Source organism: Ambystoma mexicanum, chromosome 7p, assembly GCF_040938575.1.
Source record: "Ambystoma mexicanum isolate Mex_15411 chromosome 7p, UKY_AmexF1_1, whole genome shotgun sequence".
Lineage (NCBI taxonomy): Eukaryota > Metazoa > Chordata > Amphibia > Caudata > Ambystomatidae > Ambystoma > Ambystoma mexicanum.
In genome coordinates, this window is record NC_090939.1 from 186,492,265 (window position 1) to 186,505,545 (window position 13,281).

A 13,281-nucleotide genomic window follows, 5' to 3' on the forward strand; every position below is an offset into this window, starting at 1 on the left:
GAGTCTCATCTGTACCTTTTCTTACCATCATAGCAAAATCTTTTTGTCCTTCTCCATTTTTCAATTAATTAATACTACATATGACTACCTCACTCGAAAAAGTACCAGAACACACATTCTATGAAATATACCATAATCATTCTTTGCTATTTACCGGGATGTACTCATTTAAGTTTAGAGAATTAATAAACAGTAATATTGCAATGTTCATTTTTGCTTCTTGACTGTGATATAATTTTCCCCGTAGTACTTCATACTCAAGGATACACTGATTAGCAAACATATGTTTAAAAAATTGACATCTTTTCTCAGTTAATGCAGGACAAGCTACAATGGGATGCTTTACAGTTTCCAATTGCTGCGGAACCCTACAGAATCTACAGTCTCCGTTCATGATCATTTTACGCATCACTTTCAGTTCATTTGTTGGGCATAAATTCAATCTAAACCTTAGATAATGAAATCTATTTTTCGGATCAGGAAATCGGATCAAGTATTGCTCTATTTTATGCAGTTCTTTAATTGCATATGGTTGATTCTTGAACAACCTTAATTTCAAGCAAGCCTCCCTGGTCTTGATCCAGTCACCAAGCCACAGCTTTTTCTTGGCTCTGTCTGGATTATTTACCAAGAGAATGATGTCTATGCCTGCTTCATTCATGATTGAAATTATCCATTTTCGCCACTTTACAATTTTGTTATTGCTTGCATTTAACATGTAGTTTCCTATAATATGCATAACCCCATTTCCTTCCTTAGCCATGAAATATTTACGATAAAGAGACAGCACTTTCCATAAATACACAGCATTTAAAGAAATCATCCCCATCTCATGGCGTAGTAAGCAAACTGGGACAGATAGAGGTAAACCACAAATCGATTTCCAAAAACGACCTTCCATTCTAATCCAAGATCTTTCAGCAATCATATCCCTAGTTTCTGTCGCATAGGTAAGAGTAGGGACGACCTTTTGTTTATAAAAGGTCATCGCAGGGATTAAAGAAAACTTCCCATATTTAGCTTGTATAATCTTTGTTTGTGATATACCCGTTGACAATTTTTGATTTAGATCACTGAAAAATGGTCTATCTTGTGTATCATTACTGATTTGAAGACCTAGATATTTATACTCATCCACTGTCTCAATCAGAATATTCTGCATAACCCATGGTTTGATCACAGTTCTCCGCTTTTTATTTTTACCCACTATCATGATCTTGCATTTTTCTTGATTTATTTTCAGATGATTTTCATTAGCATATTTACTCAGGGCTGTCAGGAGCTCGTGCAACCCCCCCGGAGTTTTAGCCAGCAAAATCAGGTCGTCGGCATAAAACAACCAGGGGATTGCACGTCCTCCCAGACGTGGAGCATCAGCTCTGCAGTTTTCAAAGTCATGTCTGACTGCAGCCACAAAGAAATTAAACAGGGTGCTTGCCAATATGCATCCCTGCTTTAGGCCTCTGCACGTCGGGATGGGATCCGATAGCGTACCATCTGAGGCTAGCCTAATTTGGACAGTTGTCCCTGAGTGTAACTCATTTATCCAATAAATCAGATACGCTGGACAGTCCGCCTCTCCTAGTTTCTTTATTAGCAATTTTCTGCATACCGAGTCGAAAGCGGCTTGAAAATCAATGAAGGCCAGGTATACCATTTGACCCTTTAGACATTCCTGTTCCTTAATGATTTGCAAGATGTGCAGATTAATGGCAGTTCCCATCCCTGGCATAAAGCCTGTTTGGTTTGGGTCCCTCATTCCTCCATCACACAACCATTTAGTTAAATCTCGCAAGAGTAATCTAGCAAACAATTTACTTGGTATGTCTAATAGCGATATCGGCCTATAGTTCGCAGGATTTTTATTATCTCCCTTTTTATAAATTGGGATGGTAATGGATTTTTTCCACGACGATGGAATGGTGTGGGTTTCAATTATCTGCTGAAATATAAGAAAAAAGATGTTTGCCCACGCCATTGGATGTCTCTTGATCATTAAATTCGATAAACCGTCGTGCCCTGGTGCACGCGACGTTGATAGTTTTGATATATAAAATAATATATCCGCAATATCAAATATGATATCCCTACCTTGTGTATAATTCACCGGAATCAGGCTATTCACTAAGTTAGTTTCAGCATAAAGAGTTTTATAAAACGTAGCCCATACTTCCTGTGGAATGGGATTCAACTGGTGAATCATTTCGACCTTGGCCTCGGTCACTTTCAGAAGGTCCCAGATCTTTGCTGAGTTTTTTGATTTTAATTGTTCTAACATGTTTTTCGCATCCTGTTGATACATTAACACATGTCTTGATTTTATCCAATTTTTATAGATACATTTCAGGGATCTAAGTCTGGCACCTCTTTTCGACGCACTTAAGTGTTTTAATTGTCTCTTTTCTTTCCTATATTGTGCTTTCCGTACAGACACGTCTTCATCATATGAGTGTAGCCTCAACTTAGAATTTATTTTTGATTTGTTCTTTATTTTAACTACGAATATCTGCATTTCTTCTACATAAGTGCGGCCATTGCCCTTAATCCCATTTTGTCGATCATTTTCAGTTCTCATAAGATTCTGCTCCAATGTTTTTAGTGACTGAGGAGACCATTTAAACCTATTACGAGCTGCATTTAAGGTTAAATTAGTAGCCCGAGAGTTATCAAAATATTTTTTTTGAACATTCCAATTCCATTGCATAGCCTGGATATCATGGTCACTAGATGTCTGGGGGACAATTGTGAAATTTACCATACTGTTAAACAAGGAGTTATCAACAAAAGTATAATCAATCATAGATGATTGCGAACCCCGATGCCAGGTGTTTCGTTGTGGAATATCCCCTTCCATTGATCCGTTCAATTTGAATAGTTGCATTTCATTCATTAACAAATTCCATTTCACAGCCACTGCGGATAGTTGTTTTCCCTCTTGTCTATGACAAGTAATGTTGAGATCGCCTGTGATGATGACATAATCACAGGTCAGATCCACAACCGTCATATTCAAGAGTTCTTCCAGGGCGAGAAAGAAAGCTTCTTCTGTAATTGCTCCATGATTCCAATAAACATTTATTAACCCTATTGTTCTAGAGTATATTTTTATTCTTACCAATTGAAGAAAACTATTTGGGGATGCCCATGGTTCCAAGTAAACATTTGGTGAAATTTTTATAGCCACCATCAGACCAGCCATCGGTCGACCTTTTACAGGGACTATTGCCGGTATCAGAGATATTATATGATTGTCCCAGACCGGGGCAGTTGCCAACCATATTTCCTGGAACACTAGAATATCATATTGGCCCAAAATAGTATTCTTAAATTTGGTTAAATGTTTAAAGCCTCTGGTGTTCCATGAGGCAAGAGAGACAAAAGTGGAAGGCTGAATTAGTTAATTTCCACATGATCTTCCTGGCATATCATCTGATCGACTAAGACTCACCATCTCATTGGTCGTAAATTGATTAGTATATTGGTTCTTCACGTTTTGATTTGCCTTAGATTGATATTGATTTCTCCCCAACGGAGTCGGTAATTGTACAGGTTCGGCGAGATTTATTAACACAAAACCCAGTTTGTATAAGTCCATTCTGGCTTGCCACAAAGCATTTTTGACAAACCCTGATTTCATCCATAATTTAACTACAGATAAGTCATATCCGTGTATAAACTCTACTTGTTCAATGTCACCCGAACATATCCCCTCCAATGACGGTACATCTGAAATGATGTTCATAACAGATTGTCTGTTCAAATCAAAACACCGAAACGGGTGCGAGCGGCACTGCAAAATCAGGTGATGCATTGTTACAGATTTTGCCAATTTTCCTTGCGCTCTTCTAGGGGCAGAGATCGGATGAGGTTGGTTCCGAAAAGCTAGAGGAGTTGTATTAAAAGGTGGAGCAGCATTCCCGACATCGTTTTTCCCATCACTCTGCTGCGCTACATTCGGTCTATTTACAAGGGAAACGATTCTCTTTAACGAGTTTTCAATTTCCTCTTTCCACTCTTTCATCCTTAATATATTCTCGCCCACCAATTCCACTGGTGCCACTCGCACTCCTTCCTTTGCAGATTCAGGCATCATCGTAACATTTAAAGTAGAAGTAGTAAACTCAGGCTCCGGTTGAGCCTTCGGAACTTCCCGTGCAGTAACCACCTCCTTTGCATCTGTACCCTCGTTCTGATTACTCAACAATACTAAGTTATCAAGGGGCTCGTATGCAAGGGAGGCTAGTTTAATTTGGCTTGCTTGACTAGCTCTAATTAACATTGCGTCCCTATACTTATTGGTTATTGCTTTTCGAGCCAGAGCTGTTACTGTTTTCGGTTTTGTCAAAGATTGTATAAACTGCTTAGTACCAGAGATCTTAGAATTTGGTAAGGTTTTCAAATTTTTTGACTTTTTAGTTTCTTGCACTCCTACCATCTGAGTCTTCTGTTTTTTTTTAATCAAATATCAGATATGTTGGCTCTTTGTCACTTGTCAAAATTACATCAGTATTTTCTACAACCTTATCTTGCTGAACCTTTTCATCACGTGGTATGGACGGGATTATCATATTCTTCAATTTTGTTTTTTTTTTCTTCAGGCATTGCTGGCCTATTTGACATACTTCCTCATTGTCCGCATTTAATTTCGGAGTAGGCTGTATGTTGCTCTTAATGGGCTCTTGGACCAATATTAAAGATTGTTCATGATCCTTAATCTGCTTGTTATCAATTAATGTTTTTATTCTTCTTTCTTTCCCAGCATCTTGTTGTAGGATCAATTGCTGATTCTGATTACAATCAATCAATAAAACATCATGATCATTAGTATAATTCATATTTCTTTGCATATCAGTAAGATTTTTCCCCATTTGAGGTTGGACATTACTACGAGTCCTACACTGTTCGCATGACGTCAAGTTCACAGACTGTCCCTGTACCAGTTTTAATAACAACATCTGTTGATCATTCCATTTTGTGTCTAACAAATCATACAGCCTTGTCAATGAAAACAGCGCAGCATTCATTGTTTGGATAGAGGTCTCCAAACCAATTACAAAATTCCCCTGCGTAGCCTGCTTATTGCCACCAGGGTTTACATAGTTTCTGCGTGGAGTGGGTTGCACAAAAGAACATGATAACACCGAAGATTCATTTTGTGTCGGTGAGAACATTATTGGGGATTTCGATAGATCATGCCGAATTACATCGCCATCGGGGGTCTGCTCAACCAAATTAATGTTATCCGGCATTCTTATGGGAACAGTGCTGTCAACATTAAAACCCTCTTCCAAGACCGGGAATACCTTCACTATGGCACTATCAGAAGGAGAGCCCGTACAATCATCTTGATTAGCGCCGCCTTGATTTATATATACTACAGTTACTGTAGTTTGTTGTGGAATAATAATAGGCAACGTTTCTTTTTCACCCCCCTTAACGGCCAATTGTTCTTTAATTTGCCTCCCATGACCTTCCACCATAAATGAGAGGGGAGTGTTATCAATATCTTGAATTAATTGATCCTTGATATTACTACTCAAGGGCATTTTCGCTGTTTCCACACTCGTCAGGTTTTCTTGAGGAGTTTCTTTTCCCTCCCCCATTTTGGGCCCCGGCGCACAAAACTTTCGTATGTCAGCCAACACAGCACAAGACCGTAGTACAGTTGCTGACTTGGACGCTCGTTTTAGATGAATGGTACGTGAGGAGGATTTCGGGGTCATGATTGATTCTGCCACACATACATTAATTTTTTCAATTCCAGGCATTCCTGATTTAAGCGTCAACACCATTGTAATTGAAAGAGAGAATTTTCACTTATGGTGAATAAACTGAGAGTATTAGGAGGTGTTCACAAAACTCACAAAACTCTCCACACAGAATTTGTCACCCGCAGCTAGCAGTGGGCAAGGTTGATGTTTAAAAAGGTACGTCACTGCTCCGCGGCAAAGCGGTACTTTCACGAGTACTTCCGCGAGTGCGTGCGCGCTGTGCGCGGGCTCTCGTCCTTTATAGGAAGTAAACTCTCTGCGAATCCGCTGGTCGGGTGGGCGGGACAGATCACAATCCAATGAGATTAAACTACAGGGAAAACAACAAATAAAATAAAAAAAAGTGTTGTAACCACCGTCCGCGTCAGATCATCAGAGTCATAATTTATTCAATAGTGAATGGCTCCGTTGGGGCTCAGGCACAAAGTCACCTTGTTCATCCACGATCCTTCACAGCAACAAGTCACAGGAGCAGGTTCACAAACAAATCCACAAGCAGCAAGCATCGCGGCAAAGCGGTACTTTCACGAGTACTTCCGCGAGTGCGCGCGCGCTGTGCGCGGGCTCTCGTCCTTTATAGGAAGTAAACTCTCCGCGAATCCGCTGGTCGGGTGGGCGGGACAGATCACAATCCAATGAGATTAAACTACAGGGAAAACAACAAATAAAAAAATAAAAAAACAGTGTTGTAACCACCGTCCGCGTCAGAGCATCAGAGTCACAATTTATTCAATAGTGAATGGCTCCGTTGGGGCTCCGGCACAAAGTCACCTTGTTCATCCACGATCCTTCACGGCAACAAGTCACAGGAGCAGGTTCACAAACAAATCCACAAGCAACAAGCGTCGCGGCAAAGCGGTACTTTCACGAGTACTTCCGCGAGGGCGCGCGCGCTGTGCGCGGGCTCTCGTCCTTTATAGGAAGTAAACTCTCCGCGAATCCGCTTGTTGGGTGGGCCGGACAGATCACAATCCAATGAGATTAAACTTGTTCATCCACGATCCTTCACGGCAACAAGTCACAGGAGCAGGTTCACAAACAAATCCACAAGCAGCAAGCGTCGCGGCAAAGCGGTACTTTCACGAGTACTTCCGCGAGTAATAAATTGCAGAGGCCTTAAATGTTGGAGGACAGCATAACTCCCAAAAGGTACCACCAAAAGGGTTGAAAAAGGTTCCCAGATGTAAAGTAAAAGACTGATTGAGTGTGGAAAAAGGTTCCCACTCACTCAGGAGAACTGATTAAAAAAGAAACAAGAGTCCAGCAAAAAGTGCTGGCGGTCTCGCAAGTCGGGAGAATTCTATCCAAAAAGGAAATTCTACCTAACACCTATGACCTGTCCAGGTGAATTGCACTCTGGACAAACCTCATTGCAGGCCTTCAAATGCACACAAATCTATGTTGGATTCCAGTGGCTCATACCACTTCTGTGCTGAACTGCAAGCAATGCTCCTTTGGCTCACACATGACACCTCACACTGTGCCGGTTGTGATCATGTGCCTAGCAATTGATTCTCATTGCTACACATACTTGCAGGGATGCACAGAAAAGTCAGGAACACTCCCACCCCTGGCCAGATTTGCATCATTGCACAATGGTTGGAAAGGGCCATCCAAATGTGTGTTATCCAAGATGTGCAACTTCTGAGCCATACACGAATAGCCTACAGGCATCATTACGAGTACAGTGGTGCGGGGAAAGATTGGGATAATACAGCATTACTATCGCATTACTGCACCACCGTACTACAACTTTGATGGTATGCATTTTGCTGGAGGAAATTCCTCCACTTTACCGGCAAAAATATGAAAATATGGACTCCAAAAAACGGGGATTTACACTGCCCACCACAGCTTGTAATCCCACAGTAAATCCACGGGGACGGGTGGCGGTAACAGTAATATTGTTTGGTGGTATTTTGGCAGATTTACCTGCAAACTTATAATGCGGGTTTCGTTTTCAGGCTAGCGCATTCCGCAGTTTGTTTGTAAAAAAAAGGTTAGTGAATCTGCTTGTTGTCTTTTTGGGCTTGTTTTTATATCACCTCTTGCAGTCCACTCGCCAATTCGGGAGTGCTGCTACTTGTTGGTCCTCCTTTCCGCACATGACTGTTGGGTTTATTGTAATTATGAATGCTTGCTGTTGAATGCTGTTGAAATAGATCCGAAGTGGAGACAATTACAGGTGTATTCTTTCAATATATTTTTCAGAAATCTCTGCCTGCTTTGGAACAGCAGATTAAACAAAAACTTGAAGAAACGAAAGCCTTGTTAGAAAAATGTGGCAACGGAGTACCAAGTACAGAACACGAAAGGTTTGCTTTCCTTGTTGAGGTAAGTCGGCATCTGTCCAAAAGTGGTTACTGGTTATCTTTTTGCTCCTTCTTATGGGGAAACTGCCTAGTCCAGTATACTTTCAGTACTGAGAGATTATGGCCCTCATTACGAGTTTGGCAGTATTCCGGCAGTAAATCTGCTGAAATAATGCCAAACAAAGTTACTGTTACCGCCACTTGGTGGCGCAGATTTACAGTGGAATTACAAGTGGTGGTAGTGCAGTGTTGGTTCCCATTTTCACTTCATGCGGATTTTAGCAGAATTACTCACAGCGCTAATTCTGATCAGTGGTAATTCCACCAATTTATGGCGGATTTACCTCCATTTTGCTCCACTTTACCACCAAAACTATAGGACAGTGGTGTGGTAATGTGATGGCAACGTGATGTAATGGAATTACCAGCATGTCAACACTGTTTTTCCTGCACCGCCATACTCGTAATGAGGCCCAGTGTCTCAATTTGTGAATTTCTTGTGTTGTTACAATTGCACCCATCACCTTAAAGTGAAGAGCACTTAGGAGACTTTGTATCCTTATAACTTATTCTATAATGGCGTTTTGGCTACTTTCATAATGTGCCTAGTAGGAGCTGGTGGCAGTGTTAGGTAAGAATTGTTGCAGTCACACTGGGGGTCATTACAAGTAGGGCGCAAAGGGATACCGGGCACAGGTAATGACACCAGTGCCGGTAATCCCTTTGCGCCCTACTACGAGTTCCCTTTGCGGGTCCTTCCTTAATGCCTGCTTTTAGCAGGCGTTAAGGATGGGAACCGCAAAGGGACACTGGGGTCAATAACGGTACCGTAATTTACGGTACCGTTATTGCCGCCTTCCCATTGAGCCCTATGGGGGCTCAAATGGGAATGGGGAATGGCCCTGGTGAATGGGGAATTACCGGTCCCTCCAACCTCGGAATGGAACGGTAATTACTCCATTCAACAGGCCGGAGTCGGAATGGTTTTGGAGGCAGCCATGCCGCAAATAGCGGCGTGGTTACCTCCAAAGTCGGAATGAGGGCCATTGTGTGGGACTACAGAACACTTATCTGGTTGGTATTGGGTAACACAACTTTTAGTATAGGTCTTTACTACACAAGTTGGTAGTGTGGCTGAGCAGCCAGGCCTATCTCAAGAGGGGTAAATGTGAGCTGAAGAGCCGTACAAATGAAATCCGAAAAAACAAGTATCTAAGTAACACTTACACTAATGTTTCTGTTATAAATAGTTTTTTATTTAATTGACATCAATTTTTAAATGAGCATTCTTTAAGAAGGCAATTCATGTAACAATGTAAATATACTTTTAAAGTACTTTTCAGAATCCAAACAAGTTAGTGGATAATCTTTGGATATGCTTCTTACCAATTTCTACACCCTGAGGTGACTTCAATCACAAGGACAGTAATGGCATTGAGGTTGCAGAAAGGAACGGGTAGATAAGGAAAAGGTTAAACAGTTTCTCAGTATATGTGAGGACACTTAAATCTTCCAATGAAATCTAGATACACCTTTCTCAGCAGTAACCGTATACACTAAACTACCACCTATTAGGGACACACAGTATCAAAGTCAATGGACTAGAAGAGTCTTCAGGGAGCAGGACAGCCAAAGTCAATTGGAGCACAGTCTATGGATCTGATTCACTTCTTAAATACAAGTCTTGCACAAAGTTAGAGAGTTTGTAGAAAAATCACTTGTAGGGTCACAAGTTAAGCCTGTGTAAAAGAGAGTTGGAATCAACTCTAAGAAATAAGCCACTGCAATTCCCAAATGAGAAATGTACAGCTAATAGGCAAGACGGTAAGTACCCCAAGCCTAAACAGTACCTCTGGTTCGAAGAAGAGTGGTACATCTGGATTCTGTCTTGCTACAGCGGTGCAGACCCTGCTTCCAGAGCCTCAGTTGTGGGGTCAAGAGGGAGGACGTCTGAAGGGCTCCTGTAGTGGTACTTGGGAGGTCGTTGACGGCTACTGGCTCTTTTCGGTTCAGTGGCACTTCGCGGTTTCAGTGCTTAGCAAAAAGCAACGCCGCGGATCTGGGATACCAGTTGGGCTTCCTTCCCTCTTTGGGTCCTGCACTCTGGTGAGGGGACTTGGGATCTGGTCATCCTGCTTCTGGAGGGTCCTTAGGAGACTCCTGGAGCTTCTGGCTGGCTTTGTTTCCGCTTCAGACGTTTCACTTGACCATGGATACTCAAACCCTGCCATTGGGCTTCCAAAGCAATGGAGAGGCAAAGCAAGTCAGGGGTGATGGTCCAGTGGAGTTCGTCTCGGGGTTAGTTGGTCCCATTAACCCAAGGGGAGAAGTCGTTCTGTTGGGAGCTTCTCTGTCGAGGTGAAAATGGAGCTCAGCACAGCAGCAGGGATTCACCGGGCAATTCATAGGTCCAGGAGGAAGCAGCAAGCTTTGTTCACGGTTTCTTCATCTGGTGTTTCTCCCAGTGGTCGACTCTGCCTCTAGTCCCAAAACCCTCGTGTTTTAAGCAGGTTTCATACATTCATAAACAGCCTAGGCTGTCAATCACACAGCAGGGTGGCTGTCCAGAAAGGACAGCCAGCCAGCCAATCAGGACTAGTTGCATTCAGGCATTCCTAGAGACAAAGGACAGGGGAGTTTCGGGACCCTCCCTCCCATCCTGTCGTTCCAGACACACTGGAGCCAGAGGCGGGCTTCAAGAATGAATCCTGCAGAAGGCAAGACAAACAAAGGACTCAAAACTGTCTCAACGCACAGAGTAAAACCCAAGAAAGACCTCACAAACAGAAAATGGTGAAAAAAGAAGACAGGGGCCATTTTGGCAAAATGGTCACCCATGGATGCTTTACTGCAGCTGAGGGTTCAGCCTGCGGTAGAAAAGCACAATGGTAGGAAATATTTAACCTTTGCCCCCTGCCATTTAAAGTAGTGAGGGTAACATGAAAATGTTACAAGAGAAAGAGGGACAAGGGGCTACTTGGTAAACCCTCAGCACTCCACATGTGTGCTGGTCCTACAAAGAGAAAAGGTAGGTAAAGTCAATTTCACTTTACTATTCTTAGGAACTGTAGTTCACACAAGAAAAGGTATTTAGACCGTAAGAGAAATCTAAAGGATTTCTCTGTGACACTGCACTGTAGGTGCTGTGTGTCACCATACAAAAAGTAGATGTCTATGGAGTTTGTCGGACTCCAAAAACAGTGAAAACACAACATACAAATCATGTAAAAACACACGAGAGAGTGAGAAAAAGGTCTAACTCACTCCAGGGTTAAAATTAAAAAGTCCTAAATCCAGCAAAAGAGCTGGGGGTCTCTAAGGTAGAAGGGAATTAGCACAGAAATGAGAATTCTCGCTAACAGGCAGCAGATATTTTTTCACTATGTTTTATATTTTCTACTTGTGTACTTTTGCATTTACCGCAAAGGGCAGATGGGCCATGCCAAAAGGTTTTCACTTGTCCCTTGGCCATATTGTTCTTTAGCTTCTTCCTGTCTTCTCAGGTCACAAAATGCCATGTATGGAATGACCCTTTCAGGGAAAGCTGCGACTTTTGTGGGCTAAGGAGTGGTTTCTCTTTGAACCTGGATGGGGGGGGCTGGACTGTCTGGTTCCAGTACAGATGCGAGTGCCAGAATGACTGTTGCTGGGCAGATGTTGTAGCCAGTGGCTATCCATTATTGGACAGCCCAGCCAGTTTGAATGGTGCAGATCCTTACCATTTGTGGGATGTTTTTACCCATGCATCCAAGCCCTACCATAAAACTGTACAGTACTGGCATGGAAAACATCATGATGGCCAGAACTCCCCAGAGAGTGCACAGGGAAAACATGAAGAATAGGCTGCCACCCTTTTTTGCCTATGTTGTGAGCACAGGAGGGCACTGCCTAAAACCACCATTGGGCTACACACACAGTAGCCTGAAACCATTGGGAATGGCAATGCTGATTGCCAAAAAGCAACTCAGAACTGTGGGGAATTCATTTTCTTAATCCCAAAAATGGTTGCATTACCAGTACTCACCACTATCAGAAAGCTGGCGTTTTAAAACAACCAGACTTTTGTGTAAAACTGAACAAATGAAACAAAACCAGACCAAGGAAAGACTTGCTAAGAAGTGGATACAATGTGAAACTATATTCTGAAATGACTTGAAGGAAGTAATTATTTAATGTATAGGTAAAAATTGTCAGTTTGATTTGAATGTAGAAAACTGGGAACAAAAAGTGACATTTAGCTGAAACCTGGCTTAATGAAACTGGATTCTGCCTGACAACTACCCCCGACAGGAGTTGAAACCTGCTCAGCCACTCTTCCCAGGCCTAGCTGCATCCTGCTGCCCCTTGCCAAAAGGAGTTGACACCTCTCTGATTAGATTAGGGGTGGAGCACCTGGGAACTGGAAGGGACAGAACAATGCAACTTCCTTGACTCAGGCAAATGTTATATTGGGGGCGTCGTAAAATATCTTCCTCTTGGGAGAAACTGGGGGGCAGCTGTGCCTCTGTGAACAAGCTGGCTTGGGGGAAGTGGATAAACCAGTTATTCCACCATGTGATGTGGGAAGCCACACCCCTTTTTGACCAGGGCATAATTTTAAAAAGATAGATAACTCATAGTGCGGACTGGTCAAAATGATATAAGTAATCCCATTATTCTTGTGATTTTTCTGTGCACATTTTAAGAGGTGTTAGGACCCTGTGGTGTATTCTGGGGGGTTGCTAGCGGAAAATAGGGTCTCACTCCAAATGTATGCATGTTAAATATCTGACACTTTATCATCTGAAACCCATCTCCCTGGTGCACATTTGTGTAAAATCTGGAAAGGTTTAGAGGTCGTTATCTGGATGAAAAGGGGAGAATTCTGTCATCAGTGGACACGACATCGTACAAAGACAGGGATCGGATGGTTTGGTGCTACAGAAAATATGTAAACTGGACCTATAATATGAGAAAAATGGTACATAGATAAATATGTATTTGAATCAAATATAGATTTGTGGGCAAACTGACCAGGGGAGGATCCTCTGACACATAAACAGACCTCATCATGATGACAATCCATTTCCTTCCCCCAATCATGGGAGAGGGGAGAATTGGGCCAATGACAAGTAGAGAGGGGCAGGCTTAGCTAGGCCCAGGCACACACCCATTTTCAAAACACATAAAAAGAGACTGCTGGGACAGGTAGAGACATT

The 13,281-nt window shown here is 42.3% G+C and overlaps 1 protein-coding gene across 3 annotated transcripts in view; it reads left to right on the forward strand.

The window, feature by feature from the left end:
• LOC138525816 (interferon-induced GTP-binding protein Mx3-like) overlaps positions 1-13,281 on the forward strand; it is a 948,323-nt gene that overhangs the window by 553,144 nt on the left and 381,898 nt on the right. For all 3 annotated transcript variants that reach the window (XM_069636042.1, XM_069636043.1, XM_069636044.1), the window contains one exon: positions 7,983-8,105. In XM_069636042.1, the coding sequence (XP_069492143.1) occupies positions 7,983-8,105 (123 nt within the window). The remainder of the gene's footprint in view (positions 1-7,982; positions 8,106-13,281) is intronic.